Source organism: Thalassophryne amazonica, chromosome 20 (assembly GCF_902500255.1).
Source record: "Thalassophryne amazonica chromosome 20, fThaAma1.1, whole genome shotgun sequence".
NCBI lineage: Eukaryota > Metazoa > Chordata > Actinopteri > Batrachoidiformes > Batrachoididae > Thalassophryne > Thalassophryne amazonica.
In genome coordinates this window covers 43,563,459-43,582,424 of record NC_047122.1, presented here as the reverse complement: position 1 = coordinate 43,582,424, position 18,966 = coordinate 43,563,459, and the positions used below count along the sequence as shown (strand labels likewise).

Sequence of the window (18,966 nt, the reverse complement as noted above, 5' to 3'; positions counted from 1 at the left end):
GCTTGGATGATCAAAAGCTCCTAACATTTAAATGACAAAAATGGCACGGAGCTGATGTTATGTGGGGTGAGCTCATGAAAATGGTCCCTGCAAAGGTTAAGCATCTTAATTTTTGGATGACTAAGGTGAAAATCATACAGCAGTTGATGTCGATGATCAAGCTCAGGATAATACTGGATTGAGAATTAGATTAAAGACGAGATCATTTGGTCGTTGGAAAGAGAATGAGAGAAAGATGAGAGTCTCTGAGGTGGGACATAATTTTTCCTTCTTGTGTGTCTGTATCCATCTGCTGCGATGACCATCAGGGCCTCTGCCTGTTTCATCAAGAGCCGTGTGTGTGTGTGTGTGTGTGTGTGTGTGTGTGTGTGTGTGTGTGTGTGTGTGTGTGTGTGTGTGTGTGTGTGTGTGTGTGTGTGTGTGTGTGTGTGTGTGTGTGTGTGTGTGTGTATCTTTATTGCAGTATATTAAAGAAGATAACAGATCTTTTTATATTAATGACGAGAAGGAGCGCTCAGTGCAACACTCACGCTTTACCTGTTTGACGCCAAGTCGTGGAGATTAGTTCATTTTGTTTCAGCAGCACTTTAATATTTGGTTCTATGTGGCCTCGACATTGGAGTAAGGACCCCTTCACACATAGTGCGAATCTGGTCGAATTGCGCATGAAGTGCGCATGAAGCAGGAATCATATGCAATACGTGGAAAATCATAGCTGTCTCTAACACCTCGTACACCTGTTGCTACAACTATTTGGGCACACCAGCGGCTGAAAGACAGAGTGTGTGCTGTGAGAGCCCATCGAGTCCTCTCACAGCAGGTGTCACCCAAATTCCAGGTGACACACATGAACACCTAACACCGCTCGCGTGGCACTTAGAAAATGTGTGGCCATTCGCACTGTTAACATGACAACAGTCAGCAGATGATCACTGTCAAGCTGGATGTGAAACTTGTCTAACTGCCCCCACGAGTGTGACTTTGCAAACAGACACAGTGACACGTTGGTGTGTGTGCTGAACTGACAGGAGATGTGGCCGTCAACAGGAGTGGCTGCGGAGATCTGTGGTTCTGGACGTCATGGCTGGAGAACACGTACCGTGCTTGGACGGACATGAACTAACAACTGCCCACTGTAACATGCATGTGTCTGCTTGCTGTCATCACATGGACATACATTAAAAACATATATCGCTGTTGCAATGAGCTGCAGCAAGCACACACACAGCGCGCACATCAACAGGCTACCCCAAGTGATCTGGACTGTCAGATGATAACACACAGCAGGCAATCTGAATGTCATGCCACCCACGTGAGCTCTGTTCCACATGACGTGGTGTCAGCCCTGCAGCGCGCCGTCCACAAGACGCCACCAGTAGATGTGGACATGATAAGAGCACCCTCTTTCTCATTCATGCCATTTCATGGCCATTTCATGACTGTACGTCTGTGACCATGGGTCATCTACAGAGGAACAGATGGATCATACTTGTATTGCCCACTTGATAAGAGGGATTCAATAAAATGCAATGTTTTTATATGGTGTGTGGTTTTATTTTTTTAAAATACATCCATGTCCTTCTTGATATCAGGCATTTTCCCGCACCTTTCACAGGACAGCGATGGTAGCTCAGTGGTAAAGTTCCTGACTAGCAATCAGAGTTTTGGAAAGTGCAGCTTTGAATCCCATGGGTGGCATGTATTTTTATTTATTTATTTTTTCACAGCAGGTGTAACCACATCGCACAGCTGTTCCCACGTGCACAAAACCGTCGCAGCATGTATTTTGTTTATTAGTTTTTCTTCACAGCAGCTGCACGTTGTGTAACCACATTGCCCAGCTGCTCGCACTGTGTTCCCACGTGCACAAACCGCCGCAGCGGCATCTGTGCACACCTGCCCATTGCTCTATGTTTTTGTGGTTCACTCATATGAGCTGTTCCGCGGTGAGTTGCCGTGAGTTGTACTTATTCGTACTATGTGTGAAGGGGCCTAAGAGTTGGTTATTACTTTTAGTCTATGAGCCAATCATCAATTTTGGCCTAATCGGTACCACGTAAGGTGACGAAATGACATTTAGAATCTAGCCTCAGTGTACCATGGCCTACACAAAAATGTATGATAACCATCCCAGGTCCATGAAGAATTACACAGAGGTGAAAATGTAAAAATGCTTCAGTCATGTTGAAAACTATACTACATTGTTTGTCTGATCATAGTGAGTCCAAAAAGGTATAGTTTGGACTAGCTATGACTGAATTTTCTGGAGTTATGGGCTAAAAGTGGTATCAAAAACCTGCTTGGCCCATGGACTATTTGAGTTTAACCTTTGGGGCGACCCGAAGGCAAATGTTATGTAGTCAGTAGAAAGGTGATAAATACCACAATATAAGTGGAACCAATTTCTCAACTAGTCACAAGGAGGTGCTGACCTCGCACGTGCCTCGTAAACAAAGGGTACACTGTTCGTTTCCCCGTCACACTTCAAACTCACTAAGGTTCCCTTGAGCAAAGACCTTAATCCTCAAGTTGGCTGCAGTGTGTATGACAGCACACTGAGATTGAAATGTGTGTGAATGGATGAATGTGAGGCAACATAAAGTGCTTCAGTGCTATATTTAGGATTGTAACTATCCCCAACGCATTGGGCCAAAATTGTGACCTTTTAATTTTTCTTAAAATACAAATCATATCCTTGGCTGACCCTCAGTTATTCCAACAGGTTTTGTCCAAATCGGATCAAAGCTCTTCAGGTTGTCTTGTTCACAAATGCAGACAAGATAGATCCCTTCTGCATCTCCGTCCTGTCTCTTTGCCTTCAGTCTTACATCAGCACATGTCAGGTTTAAGAGAGGACTCACACTGCAAACTGCAAGCTTACTGGCTAAAGAGACACAATACTGTCATGATTTAAACACAACGATGAACAGTGGCTTCATCACAAGCTGTTTGTGTCTGTCAGTGACACGCCAGAGAATAAGAGAGCAGCTGACACAAATATGCACAAGCTGCTCTTATTAAGGAGACAATGCAGCCATGGGGCTGAAATACATTTCAATACATTCCTCAAGTTAATTGGAGAAGAGGAAAAATAGCAACTTTTGACACCATCGATCACTAAACTAGACGTTTGTTGACTAACGCTATAAAACCGAGTCAGATCAGATGTTTGAGGGCAGGTTGTTAGTGTCGCTGACAAGCATTATATAAATATTCTGTCCATCAGAGGAAGACGAGCACTAAAGAGAGCATGTCCGACACTTCAGGCTGCAGCAGCCCTCTCCTTCTCTCTCTCTCTCACACACACACACACACACACACACACACACACACACACACACACACACACACACACACACACACACACACCCTGCCATGCTGTCCATCACCCGTCTAGTGAAAGAAACGATTATTATGTTTTGTGTTGTTAGTTGTAATTGTGAACTTGTACAGTAACATTCATTTGTGTATGTGCATGTATGTATATGTGTATGTATATCTATGTACGTATATGTATATATGTATGTGTGTATATGTGTGTGTGTGTGTGTGTGTGTGTGTGTGTGTGTGTGTGTGTGTGTGTGTGTGTGTATATATATATAATTATGTATGTACGTGTAGGTGTATGTTGGTGTGTATATACATGTATACTATATATGTATGTAAGTATGTATGTAGACGAAGACACAGTGTTTACTTGATATGTTTATGATAATGGGATTTGAGTTTGTGTTGTTAAATGTGTTTGTACCATGGCCCAAGCAGAGGGTGACCCCTTAGAGTCTGGTCTGCTTGAAGTTTCTTCCTCAATACATCAGAGGGTGTTTTTCCTTACCACTGTCACCTGTGTGCTTGCTCTGGGGGTTGGTAATGTGTATATATGTATGTGTGTATATATGTATGTATGTATGTATGTATATATGTGGTGGGCGTTTATAAGCTTTGATTCTGCTCACCCCCTTTTTGGTCACATGTCATTGTGGAATTGTCTTGTATATCAGTTTTTGTTATTGACGAGTTGTGTGCCAAATAAATAAGTTCAAAGTTCAAAGCATCTTGTTCAACGTAGACATTAGTCTCAGCAGCAGAATCCTGTCTCAACCAATGAGAACTCAACAAACGTCTCTTCAAGTTGAAATTTGTTAGTTTTTGCTCAAGCGGTAATCATGCGTTATCCTGGTCCCACTCTTTAATGCCACACAGCGTTAGTCTCGTTTTACTGAAGTGCAGCAGCAAGGGGTTTCTGTCGCTGTGCAGCCGTCCTGTGCACGTCAGCAGAGACAAAGTATGGAGTCGGTGAGGACAAGGAGACACCAACACTCTGCTCTACATCAGTCTGCTTCACAATGATTGATAGTTTGACCTTTGCTTCTGTCTTCGGTGCATCAGGACTCTGATTTTGGTAAAACTTTTTTTCAACTTTTTGTGTGTGAGCAAGATATGAACCCTTGACCTAAAGAGGAATCACTTTGTTTTTTTCTTTTTAAATACAGGAATCTCTCAGTCTCAATTCCACGTTTTAGTGGTTGCACAGGAACTGTTCAGACGGAGGTTTCCATATGGCCATTTAGGGGTGTCATTCTCCTCCTGTTTGCAGTGGAGGTGGATGCTGAGCACACACAGAGGATCCCTGGGGCAGAGCAGGGTGGGGTCTCGACCCCCCAGGTGAAGCTGAAAGAGAGGCAGAGGTTCTACGAGGAGGCCTTCCAGCAGGACATGGAGCAGTACCTGTCTACTGGCTACCTGCAGATTGCTGAGAGGAGAGGTGAGATGTACTTCACAAAATGAAATGTGGGGAAATTTTGTGTTTTTGAGGCCTGCAGCTAATCACAGTGCTGATGGCATCATTCAGAACCTCCACGTTTGGACTCACAACTACACTGAGCTTGAGTCAGAATGGCTCGGCTCCGAGTGGCTGTCGCTGAACACACATTTCTTTGAGAAATGCCACCACACCGTATAAACGTCGCCTTCCAATGGGATTGTAATGGAATCCCACTGCAGTTTATCCAATGTATTACCACCCAAAGCCAGTGCGAGAATACCCACAGGGCCCACTGAAATGAATGACTGGGTGAGATGTGCACAAGATGTATTGGACTGTACTGGCCCAATGTTTGTAACATGATTTTTCTTCTTCTTTTCCTCATCTACCATCACCCCTTAATCCCCTGGAAATGGTTTATTAGACGAGATTATGAAGCAGGAGAGAGCAGGAGAGAAACATGATGACCTGAGCAACTGAACATGAAGGATGTTTTTACAGTCACTCTAAACAGATTTATATATAAAAAAAAAAAAGTGTTTTGATGTGCACTGAGCGCAAAATGCAGACGTCATTATTGTAGTCAGACTATGGTGGACGGTGCAGCTTTTTGACAAATGATGCTAAGTCAGTGCAAAGAAAAAAGAAAACTGGGCTGCTTGAAGAAAATCCCTGCAGATTCATTTGAATGTGTCAGTAAAATTGCTGTAAAATTAACGTGTTGCGGGGGAGGCTCGCGTTACGTCTGACATAGAAGCTGTCGTGAAAGCAGCTTGGTTTCAAGAGGAATTCTTTCATCAGGAACACTGTGGGCACCATCTTCAAGATTGATTGTGCACGGCCTAAAGTGCATTACTTAAGTGCATTTAGAGCGTGGCCAACTCCACTTTGCTATTTGTGCAGCATGTAAGTTGAGTGCAGAGTACGGCGTAGAGTTTTCATCTTACACCTGAAAATCATTGTATGTTTCAGGTGTAAGATAAATGACATCAATTAGATCTTCATCTTGTATTCCATTTAAAACTCCTGGGAGCTTGATCATGGTGCATTAAAGGTTGGTGACAGAAGTGAGAGGCTTTCTGGCAAGGGAACAAATCTGCATACAAAGCATCAAAGCATGCAGCAGATCACTTATGGCAGCAACATCCACCAAAGCTCCCTGAGGAGAATCAGTGGTGCGCCTCCTTCACACAGACCGTCCCGTGGCTCCTTACCTGTGAAGCGGGGGGTATGAAAGAAAACCCATTGAAAAAAAAGGATACAAACTCGAGTTATTAATGTTTTTGTGTTCTTAGTTTTTATTTGTACTGTATATCATTTTAATTTTTTTGTTTTCAGCTCAGTTTTGTTTTTTTTTGAGGAGCAAGAATTTGAGCACATCCCCACATGTACAAGCACATTCTTTTTAACCCCTGCCTGTGTAAGACATGTCAATATATTGTACCATATAAACAGCAGGAAAACAGTTCGCTTGACTTTAAACCAGGTTTTTCTAAGGTCTAGGATGCAATCGTTTTCAGGAAGACTAGTCCTGACCACACTCCATTCTAGGACCACCAACATTTGCTATTTAACTGCTCAGTTGGAAACTAGAACTTGCATTGCATGTTTCTTTGTACCAGGTGTAAGATGTAGGCACCCTTTTGTTCTTCAGCCTGTCTCTCATTACAGATTTTTCATACCCAATTGTCTTCACTTTTGGCAATAAATAAATCTGATACTCAGTTGGGGTCTTAAATCTGGTGTAAATGGTGGTAAAAGTGGCATTATAGGACGATGTGAGCAGTCAGGAAAGTTTTAAACTTTGGATCAGTCGTGGGTTAACAAAAGTTCATAATTGGATGTAACTGGTGCAGACTGGGATGGGAGGAGGCTTGAGAGTGATGAGGATGGACGGAATAAGAAATGAACATATCAGAGGGACAGCACAGGTTGGACAGTTGGGAGACAGAGAGGCGAGACTGAGATGGTTTCAATGGGCCTCATGTATCAACGTTGTGCACTTGTGGTGTAAATTTACGGTGTAAATTTGAAGTACACCAAAGTTGCCGTGACATGTATCAAGCAGTGCGTACCTGCCCATTTCCAGCATACGCCTGACGTGACCTTGATAAATGCGGCGGGTGAAAACAATCGTAATTATAATAAACACGCCCATAAATATTCAGACTCCGCTTCAGACACACCCTCATTTTACGACATGGAAGCCAGGTAGACGGCAAAGAAAAAGAACTCCACCAATCACGACGCGTGCCAATAGAGCGTCAAAAGCGGCCGTCGTATCAATTGTCTTGTAGTAAAATCAAAAAAGTGTTACAGTGGTCCATCGTTTATTGCGGGAGTTACGTTCTAAAAATAGCCCGTAATACGCGAAACCACGACGTAGTCAGCGTTATTTTTTACAATTATTATAGACGTTTCAAAGCTGTAAAACCACTTTATACACTTTCTCAATCAGGCATGAACATTTTCGCACTTTTCTCTCGTGTGTAAACACTCTCAAAGTTCAAACCTTAGTAGAAAAATAAGACCAACCTGTTTTCAGGCCCAAACATTTGTTTGAGAAATAAAAATAGGACGTTTTCCTATAAATAATTATGATGGCTTTTAGAACTAACGAATTTAATTTTAACGATCAACGTACGAGGTTGGACACATAAGAAATTATTAATAGTGACTGACCAGTATTTCACAGATCGGGCCTCTGCGTCCTGACGCTGCGCCTTTTTCCACTCACACCTCGCTGCAGGTGTCTGTTTCCGAGTGACAAACACAGTTATGAGTAGTTGTTGGCGCTCTTTTTTCTTCTGGGTGAGAAGATTCTTATAAACAGACACGCAGAACACAGAACACTGTTAAAAAAAAAAAGGCATGCAAAATTGGACTAAAAACTCTGCGAAACGGCGAGGCCGTGTAAGGTGAACCGCGTTATAGCGAGGGACCACTGTATTCTCTTTTCACATGTCAGTAATTCTTGACGTGGATATTTGCTTGCTCAATTAATAAGACACGCCTAATTTTTCAGATTTCTTTATTTTTAAAATGTATTTCTTTATTTATTTTATTGTAACAAACGAATGGAGACGACACAACCTGGTTGCAGCACGGGCGAAGGGAATGACAACACTACAGTTGTAATTATCAATTTCATTGTCTAAAACGATCACACCACATAAAGTTAAGCTCAGCGCTGCTCTGGCTCCAGGCTCTGGAGAAAAAGGCGAGCAGCGCTTTCTTTGCAGTCAGCGCTGTGGCCACGGATCGTGCTCGATAGACCAGCAATCCCGCAAAAGCGGGATTTGTATTGATTATTATGTAGTATAATCAGGAAAGTGTTATTTATGTAACATATGCATTGATTTGTATAATGGCACTGTTTATCATGTTGATCATTTTCATTTTTATGTGGATTCCAGTGCTGGTTCATTTTGGTGTATAATTTACGCCACCTCTTGACCTGGTGTATATTTTCAGCACAGCGTACGCCAACGACCACATTGATAAATGCCAAGTAGCGCAGCCGTTTTGGCGTACACCCCATATACGCTCAAATATCGCCCGTTGATACATGAGGCCCAATATGTGCAGAGGAGGGACCCAGGGTACATAGTGAGAAGGCTGCTGAGGATGGAGCCACCAGGCAGGAGGATAAGAGGGAGGCCAAAGAGGAGGTTTATGGATGTGCTAAGGGAGGACATGAAGGTGTCTAGTGTGACAGATGAAGCTACAGAGGACAGGCTGAGGTGGAAATAACTGATCTGCTGTGGCGCCCCCTAGGGGAGCAGCCGAAAGCTGGAGAAGAAGAAGAATTGATGCTGATAGGGGGTAATGTGAAAGTGGACAATCTCATATTTTTTTTTTTTTTTTTTTTTTTTTTTGTCTGTTTTTTTAGGTGATTAAAAAAAGTCATGTTCCTAAAAAACTGTAATGGAAACACCTTTTCCACAATTGAAGATCACACGACGTACAGAAAGTGCCACATAACATTCTAAATATATGGCGCAGTATGTCTGGATGAAGGAAAAGACTGAGACTGTTAAACCTTATGAGAGACAACATTACGGCAAGATTCAATTCTAAACAACAAAACAAAACAAAACAAAGAAATGCCAATATTTTGCAGGACTTAGCAGTCGCATTCCATGCAGTGATTTTTGCTGTTGTGTTACTGAAAATATCACTTAACTTTTAAGATATTCCTTTATTAATCCTGCATGGGGAAAGTTGCAATGTTATATCAACAGTGGTTACAGAATTGTGCAACAGTAGGGCAGAATCAAATGTGCAAACCAGTCTCACGTTTTTTATTTCATGCCCCCACTTCACTTTTAATTTCATGCAGCCGTCACGGAATGAGAAATGTGAAACCAAACCAGACGTTCTGGGGGAAGAGGACACCCTCGGTTTGAACTTTCAGTTGTGAAAACGCCTTAAATTTACTGTGACTTGTTCAATCCTTCACGCACTTGCAACAGTTCCCCTGCAGTAGGGCGGCGCTGCTGCAGAGCAAAGGTGCAGCTTAGGGTACCGACAGAGGCTTCGAGCGTGAAGTGCAAAAAAGAGAGCACTGCGGATGTCACAGTCGCTGAACCTTCTTTTGACGCCCCTCTTAAGGCTTTTATGCACACACACACTCCACTGCATGCCACACTGCAAACACAACTGGCTCTTCCCAGCAGGACTACATTTTAGGCAAGGTCATAGCGGGGCTAAAAGGAGAACACTTAAGAAGTAGTCATATAGAAATGATGATAAAGCGCTGCTTTTACAGCCTGAGACTTCCATGGATTGTGTGTGGTACACAAAAATACACAAAAAATCTCATTGTAGTTGGGTGTTTGAGTCAACATCATCATTCCTGTTTGTTTGCATCATTCATATTTTACAAGCCTGAATGGCTGCTAATGTGGTGATAATTGTAAAGCAGACAGATGAGACGTGACATGCACCAGAACAAGCTGCACACTGAGAGTCGTGAGTGAGTATTCGATTTTATGTAACGGCTGAGTGGATTCTTGTTATTTGATTGGTGCTCGTCCCATTTCGTGCAAATTTGTTTCCATTTAGTATGCAAATTTGGTTCCATATGTTTTGTACCATTGCACGCTGCGACCACCACCCATGCACACCACGTGCACACACCCTAGTGAGGGCGGCATTTAGCTAAACAATGCAGAGTTTGTTTTGCAGATGGATGATGATTTGAATGAGCTAATTGATGGTGCTAATTCTTCTAACACAAAAACACTAATCCACCATGCCATAAGCCGTCTGGAGGCACGAAGAGCTGTTATGAAGAGGATGAAGTTAGGATGAAAACCTGGACAAATTTCTGACATGATCTTTCACTGGAGTGACAAAGCAGACAGCAGTCTGTACATGAAGTCAGTGTATGCCATCACAGACTACATCATCAGAATTGTTTTTTGCAAGTTGACTAAGAACAATTTTGGACTGTTATTTAAAGTTCGTGTTGGACTGTTGATGTGAAAGCACCAGTGATGCACACCAAAATGTAAGTCCCTTTTCTGTCGTTTATAGATTAATAAAATATCAAATGACAAGGATCTATTGTAGGTGTTATATAAAACAAATAATGAATGTTTATGAGTTCAATGGTACGAATATTTCATGCGGTGAAAGATGGAACGTACCACTCAACGAGGCAAATTCACCTCACGAAATGTTCGTACCATTGAACTCATTATTTGTATATCACCAAACATCAACGCTCTCTTCTACATTGAGGAGAAAAATGTGTGACAGTGTGTCTGCAGGAGGGATTTCTGGACGTGAGGAAGGTTTTCGTCAGTGTCCAGTGGTTCAGATGAGCTTTATGAATATGAAACTCACTTGTGTGTATGATGTTATTTGAGCGACAGACTCCTCAGGAAGTAACGCTCCCCTTCTGTCTCTCTTTCTTCTTCACTCTGTCTTCTGCTTTCCCTTCCCGTGCCGCCTTCCTCTGCTCTCCTATTTTCCTTGAGGTACGGTAGCCATTGGCATTTTGTTTCACTGCTGTGCGCTGACCAATCATTTCCATACTTCCGCTTGTGCTGCCAACCCCCAACCCTCCCCGACGCTCCTCCCCTCTTCCCACAATACACCAGCTGGCTGCTTGTGACGCATGCGCCACATCACGATCATGCGCGCAGGCTTTTGTGCAACCTGCAAGGTGGTGACTCCAGGAGTGCCAGTCATTTTCACAATACTGCTTTCTTTATTTCATGGTGGTGAACTCTTTATTTCGGGGGGGTGGGGGGGGGGGTGGTTCCATGCTGAATATAGCGAGTTCATTGTGAGATCTTAAGATGGAAGGTTCTGAAGTTCGCGCTATACTCAGTGGTACCAGAATTGAGCATTTTTGCCTTATGTCACTTTTTTAACATGTCATAAAGACAAAAATTATAAACTACAACTGGTCCAGTCATATGTTGTTGTTTTTAAATTTTACTTAAACTCTGGTGGTAATTTGGTCCTCCGATTTAGCCGACTTAATGTCATAACAACTACAATTGTGACGTCTTCCGTTGTGAGTGTGCAGACTGTAAAATTACAAATGTTATTTAATTACTTTAATCAAATCATTTACTTTTGTATGTGATGTTTGAATTCATTATAGTTTATTACATAGTTTATTATAGTTTTTGCAATCACTTCTGGAATAATTGCCATCTTGCTCACCCACAGCAAGCAGCTAGAATTTATATTAATTAATTGATGAATTAATTAACATGCAATGTTTCTGTGTTCTTGTAAAGAGAGCAACAAAAAACTGAATATGTTGCTGTGGGCAGCCACGTTGTTTTCCGAATTGTTAGAGTGAACAGATTTATTTTGGAATTTGGAAGTAACCATCTTGGGTTTTCCAAGTTTACAGTCACCTTGAACGCAGCTTTTGATTTAGGAAATGCCTATCTAATACAGCTTTGATAATATTTTAGTCTACCAAGTAAAAACATTATAACTGTAACATTAGTATTGTCAGTTGAAACAGCAACCCTCTCTGGGTCGAGCAGATATCCAGCAGAACATTTGCGTGACTGAGCTTCTCAATCTATTATGTCATCTTGTCCCTGTATTTTAGCCAATGTGGGTCAAAATCCTACATTACTTCCAGAAAAGGACAATTTTGATAATATTGCCAATACAAGACTGTGATCCTTTATTTAAACACTAAGGGGGAAAATTATATTGGTGGCAAATAAAATCCTTTTTATGACTTAAATGTTAAAAAAAAGGCACTACACCTTTAACTGACTCATTCTCTGTCCTAATAACAATACAAACTAGAAGCACTCAGAGAGCGCAAACCTCCGCTAAGGCCATAGGGTCACTGACGTCACATGGAATACCCTTTGGCAAAGAGACTTATTCCACGTCATTTCACGCATCTACCGTCATGTTTCAGATTCAGTGGTTAAACCCTTAGATCTTCAGCAGATGTATTTATAAAGAGAAACTGCTTGAACGATACAAGTTTTTTTATTTTCTAATAAGTTTATTCATTGAGGAGAACCAAATGCTAAATTATTGTTGTGTCGTAACTTAATATTTGTTCAGCCAATGTGACCAGTCTTCATGAAGTTAGATGCCCTATCCTGCAACGATAAAGAATCCTTAAAAAATTACTGGATCTGGATCGTGTTCCGGATCATTATCAAAATTTATTGACTTCTAAGTTAGGTCAAGATACATCCCTGGTAAAAATTTCATTGAAATCCGTTGAGGATTTGTTGAGTAATCCTGCTAACAACCAACCAACCAACCAACCAACAAACGGACGCCACCGAAAACATAACCTCCTTGGCGGAGGTAACAATGTGGGATCAACCATACATTCGTTAAATTAAAGGTAAAACTAATTGAGAGTTGGGTCTATGTTGTCAACCTTGTTTACAGATAGTTTTCATGCATATTGTGGCATTTTAAATGTTTACTTTTCCAGTCAGGTGTAACACTCTGAGTAGGCTGTATATTCATTGAAAGGTTGATGGATTGATGCCTGGCTCGTCCTTTAGCCAAATGCTAAACCCCAAACACCGCCAGATGTCAAACCCAATTAAATCATGTTGGGTTCGAAAGGGCATCCTGCTAAAAACAAGCAACATAAACACATCAAACCCACATAGATGTTGGAATAGATGAAGCTGGCAAAGTACCTGACAACAAAAGTGAAACTAAAATGGCCATTTTAGACTTTGGTGTTATAAATATACCGAACAAAAACATAAATGCTACACTTTTGTTTTTTCTCCCATCTTTCATCAGCTGAACTCAAAGGTTTAAAACATTTTCTATATACACAAAAGACCCGTTTCTCTCAAATATTGTTCACAAATCTGTCTAAATCTAGTGTTTGTGAGCACTTCTCCTTTGCTGAGATAATCCATCTCACCTCACAGGTGTGACATATCAAGATGGTGATTAGACGGCATGATTATTCCACAGGTGTGCCTTAGGCTGGCCACAATGAAAGGTCACTTTAAAATGTTCAGTTTTATTACACAGCACAATGCCACAGATGTTGTGTTTCTATTTTTGTTCAGTGTAATTTTGTACACCCAAGGTCAAAATATCAATTTCAGTCATATTCAAAATCTTAAGACTCCACTTATTGTTATGTAACTGTTTCCAAACAGGCATTTGAGCAACTTAAATTGCACAAGCAGCAGTGGCCACCAGGACCCTGTGATGTGCAACAAGACTTCATACATTGTGTGCAAACAAAAGGTCCGTTGTACATACATCTGTCCGAACAAGCCCAGACACGTCCAACTGTGTTAACGTTGTTGTTTAAACTTATGTATAAAATATGCCAACGTGGCCCAAAATAGGAGGATCACTGGCCCTCATCTGTATCTTTCAGTACACAAAATGTCAAAGTTGAATATGCAGTCATTTTTACAGAGTTACTGATAGTAATTTTGTGGATTCACTCGCCGACTCCTGGACTAACACCATTAATGCCTTGTCCACACGTACATGGGTATTTTGGAAAACATGTTTTGGCTTTTCGTCCACATTAAAACTCTGTTAGGTCACTGAAACAGAGCTTTTGCAAAACTCTGGCCAAAGACATGATTTTGGAAAAAGCCAGTTTCAGTGTTTACATGTAGACAAGGAAAACAAAGTGTTTTTTTGTTGGTTTTTTTTGTTTGTTTTTTTTGTCTTTTTTCCCCACCAGGTTTGTGTCTAGTCAGTGTGGCTACATGTTAATGCTGCATTCACATGTTGACTGTAGATAAAACCCGTCACGCCAGTCATCACAGCAGAATTATTGTCGTCTGCAGCAGCAGACGATAGACACAACAGAGTTTTAATGTTTTGCTCAGCATTATATTAAAGCAGAAAGCTGTGGTTCTGGTGTTAACATAAAAAGTTTACTTTTTGTGATGATATGTGAACACAGCATCTCATCTCCACCTGCTGCTTTGGCATGCTCCTGACACCGCTTTTAAATGTATTTTGCATTTTATGTGGATCAGTACTTTTTTTTTATGAAGGGTGAAAATCTCTGTTTTCAAATCTCTGTGTACGTATGGACTAAGTATAAGCCTATACTGACCCTGCCAATCACAGAGAAAACTACAGCACTGTGCTCATAGGATGCAAACTTCCAACACTAGTTTCCTATTTTTACCTTGGAAAAAAATTTCAAGGTCAAAGTCCTGTTAGGAGTGACTTTTTATAAGCTAAATTAGTCAGGAGTATCTCTTTAGTTCATGCACTTGAACAGAGTTTTGTCAGGTGTTTTTTTTTTTTTCTCAACTTTTTCAGTTTCTGACTTCTTTTTCAGATAATATTCACAGAACATTGATTATCTCTGTGCACCCGCATGGACTCCCAAAATTTCCTGTATATTTGTATTGTCAAGTGTGAGTCTGGTCTGCTTGAGGTTTCTTCCTCAAATCATCAGAAGTAGTTTTTCCTTACCACTATCACCTGTGTGCTTGCTCTTGGGGTTGGTAAGGTTAGACATTACTTATGTGAAGCACCTTTAGGCAACTTTGTTGTGATTTGGCACTATATAATTGAAATAAATTGAAATTAAGTTGAATTATCTCTATGCACAATTTGTCATTGCTTTTTGGCCCTTGGTTTCCGACTAATAGCTTGAAGAGAGAGACAATCGGGCATAAAATTAGAACCTCCATTCAATTTTGGTGGTGTAGATAAATCCATAACAGAAAAATGAGAGTGAATGAGGCACGTTTGATTGAGTTATAATGCAAAATGTACACCAAATGGGCTTTTGAATATTAAATTCATATGTCCACAAAATCCACAGTCCAGATCAGATCTGGATCAAACTTTGTCAGGAGATAGTGAGTGCCAGTCTGCACCTCACATTCAAATATGAGAGTGATTGGGGCATGTTTAAGATATAATGTAAAATATACATTAAATGGGGTTTTTAATGTTAAATTTAAATGGCCACAAAATCTCTAATCCAGATCAGATCTGGATCAAACGTTGTCAGCTGATAAAAGATATCATCCTATATAACTCTGTCAAATATGAAAGAAATTCAGTGTTTTTTGACAGAGTTATGATTTTTTGAAAATTCGTTCAATGTTAAAGGATGGGGATTTTTTTTTTTTCAATTTTCCATGATTTTTCCTGACTTTGACCTTGAAAATTGAATCAGTTCTTGCCCATCAGGATATGAATCCCCTGTAAACATTTCATAATGATATGTGAAAAGGTGTGGGCTCCAGGCTGTTCACAAAACAAACAAATAAGCAGAGGCAAAAACGCAAAAACGTCCATCCAACTTCATTGGCGGGGGTAATAGGACTCGGGATCAGACTCAGGACTAAATCTCAGCAAGAGTTAAAACTCATCTGAACGCTCATATGAAAATGCTAATGAGAAAAAGTAGTACCAGCTTTTGACAGTAGGTAGTGCAATTGTGTCAATATAGCAATTTCAGCACTTCTTGAAACATTTCAAATTATCAAAAGTATTGAAATGGTATCAAAGTTTCAGAATATCCTTCTCTACCTATGCATTTGCCGTTCCTCACATGCTCTGGCTACCTCGGTGATTTTATAGCATTTAAGCAGATTTTAAGTGTCTTCTGAAAGTAAAGGCACTCACTTCGTGATGTAGGATTTTTGTTGCCTTCACGTGCGTACTTTGTACACAAGTGTATCCATTTCAAATATCATCACGCTGGTCCATTTGCTTCTGCCAGGTTTGGAAAAAACAAAACAAAAAACAAATCAACTAACACTGCATCTTCTTGGACTCAGGTCTTTGCTGGGCACTCTGGGTGCTGCAGTCCCATGTGAAGCTCATGGTGTGTTGTTCTGTGTGGTGTCCAGAGCCAATAGGCAGCATGTCTTCCATGGAGGTAAATGTGGACATGTTGGAGCAGATGGATCTGATGGACATGTCTGACCACGAGGCTCTGGATGTGTTTTTGCACTCTGGGGGGGAGGACAACAGTGCTGCCTCACCTGTCACAGGTAAGTGATCCAACATAGAGTACAACAGAGTCAGTAATGCACACAACATTAAATCACTAATCAAATCATTTGACTGCATTAAGCTCCATTCTCACTTTCACAGTCATCCTGGCAAGTCTATAACTTGGAAACTCTTACAGCAGGAGTATGTCCGTGATCAACCAAACTATTTCATCATCATGCTGTGGTCTTGTTTTAACCATGATGGGATTTTTTTTTTTTTTAAAGACATTTGAAAATTATTTTTTTCTGTTGCAAAACTTGACATACTTTGGTAATCCCTTGTATTTTCATGTTTACAACTCTCGATAAATGGGACGCAAGTCCATCACAGATTACTTCTCCAGGCAAGGCTGGTATCCATTTACAGCTAGTTGGACTGTGAGGATCCAGATGGAGTGTCTTGTCCAAGGGCACAAACGGGTAGCATGACCTGGAATCAAACCCAGATGTACTTAACGTTAGGCGGCATGCTTGGGATGCTGCTTGAGTTGAGGAGTGGCTTGTGGAATTCCAAGTTTGGATTCTGCATGGCTAAATATGTATAATTTGATGCTTGGATCATAAATAGTGGCCAAATATATATAATATAATATATATATAATATAAATATATAATATATAATATAAATATGCATATTTATTGGCCACAAGACTGTCCATACCAAGCGTGGCAGCCATCTTGGAAAATGTCTGTCATTTTGAAGATTTCAGAGGCAAATGGGCATTTTCAAAGAGTAATTCTAAGGTGTATTTTTGCACAAATTTGGTGCTTGCACCACCATTTGAAAGATTCCCTTGAAGTATTCTATCTGCTACACTACTGCCTACATCACATGGTACAAGTCTGGTGCATTACGTCAACAAACCATCTTCTAGATAAAATGTGATCTTCACGTGATGGTTTGTTACGATTAGAGGATGTGATCTTCAGGGATGTGCATCTGTGCAGGTGGGAATGGTGCTTTACGACACGATGCACTGTCTGTGCACATCTCCTTGAGAAAATTTTCAATCCAGAGATGAGTATTTTTCTTATTCTAAAAATACTAGTCCTCTGGTACATTTTATTTCTGGCTGTGATTGATGGAAAGCCCAAGAAAGGCTTTGGCAAAACCTGCAAAGACCTGCATGATCTACTTGCAGTAATGGAGCCGATTTCTCCAAACTAGGTCCTGACGTTGAGCCGTTCACCACAGAGATCACTCTCCAAGTCCCCACCCAGGCTGAGCTACGCCACAAGCTGTCTTCCCTTTCATCCACCTGCACCGACTCTGCCAGCCAGGACACAGAGGCCGGCGAGGAATATGAGGAGGAGGATGAGGAGGACATGGAGCGTGGAGGAAGGAGGCGGAGGCCCCCAGTGGTGGTGACCCTGGATGAAGAGGAGGTGCACCCTGACACAGGTCTGGTGGACCGAGTCGAGCACAAAGCAGAGAACAGCAAAAACTGTGAGGGGAGCAGGCCAAAGGTTTGAGGAGAAACACAAACACACAGAGCCGCCAAATCCAACTCAGATATGTGCAAATATTTGCTTCCTTCTCCATTTCCTTTCATATTTAGGAAAATATCGAATGAAATCCCATTGATGTTGCACTGACTGTCACATGACTTTGCCTTAAGACCACAAACGTGCGTTCAAGTCGAACTAAATCCGGTTGAATACGCTTGGCCTCCCGTTAGAATAGAAGGATTGAATGACTTGAACGTGCACTTGTTTAAAATTCAGTGTGTTCTAATTTTCTGTTTGTGCTCGTGCCCGCTGAGACCGTGTCCTGCTCATGGTGTGCAGGTTGAAGCTCAGACCGCAAAGTGTTGGGGACAGACTGAAGTTTATACTAACATCACAGAAATCCAGGCGTCTCTGCAGGAGTCCCACACGAAATAAATAAAAATAAAAACAAATCTAAGTGAGAAGGACAAAGGATTCAGTGTTTGTGATGATGTCACGGCTGCTGGACCATAGCCATTCTGATGAACACAGACGTGTAAACACACAATGATCACTGATGCTGAGGGGATTCTGCACCGTTAAAAACTGCCTTCTCGTTGATCAACCTTTGTCAGGTGATAGTGAGTGCCAGTCTGTATCTCACTATCAAATATGAGTGTGACTGGGGCACATTTGATTAAGATATAATGTAAAATACACGTTATATAGGGTTTTCAATGTTAGACTTAAACGGCCACAAAATGTGTAATCTGGATCAAACTTTGTCAGATAATAAAAGATACCATCCTACATAACACTGTCAAATATGGAAGAAATTTGATCTTTTTTGACTTTGAATTTGAAACTTGAATTTCTGAAATTTCCTTCAATGTTAAAGGACAGGGATTTTTCCAATTTTCCAAGATTTTTCCCGACATTGACCTTGAAAATTGAATCAGTTCTTGCCTATCAGGATATGAATCTTCAGTAAAATTTTCATAAAGATATATAAAACATTATGGGTTACAGGCTGTTCACAAACAAACATTGGCAGAGGTAAAGATGAACAGGATGTTGATTTATTCTCAGAGAAGTGAGGGAAGCCACCAACACACACATGATTGCTCTGAAGAAAATTATGGGCTTCTGTGACCGGATAACTGTGCATACAGAAAAGTTTGTCTGTTGCATCACCATTTATAAGGCTTCATCGTGGAGTGAAACAGGATGGATGTTCTTCAAATGAAGGTGTCAGATTTTACCCCAAGTTTGTCACAATGCACACGGGAGACTCGA

General features: G+C 41.0%; 1 protein-coding gene across 2 annotated transcripts in view; it reads left to right on the top strand.

The window, feature by feature from the left end:
- The window catches only part of dtnbp1b (dystrobrevin binding protein 1b), a 70,026-nt gene extending 52,213 nt beyond the window's left edge, over positions 1-17,813 (top strand). Inside the window, exons 2-4 of one of the 2 annotated variants that reach the window (XM_034161108.1) lie at positions 4,598-4,765; positions 16,096-16,239; positions 17,411-17,813. In XM_034161108.1, the coding sequence (XP_034016999.1) occupies positions 4,598-4,765; positions 16,096-16,239; positions 17,411-17,715 (617 nt within the window). In that variant the 3' untranslated portion in view covers positions 17,716-17,813. The remainder of the gene's footprint in view (positions 1-4,597; positions 4,766-16,095; positions 16,240-17,410) is intronic. The other variant, XM_034161109.1, reaches the window with a different exon arrangement.
- Positions 17,814-18,966: the final 1,153 nt, after the last annotated feature.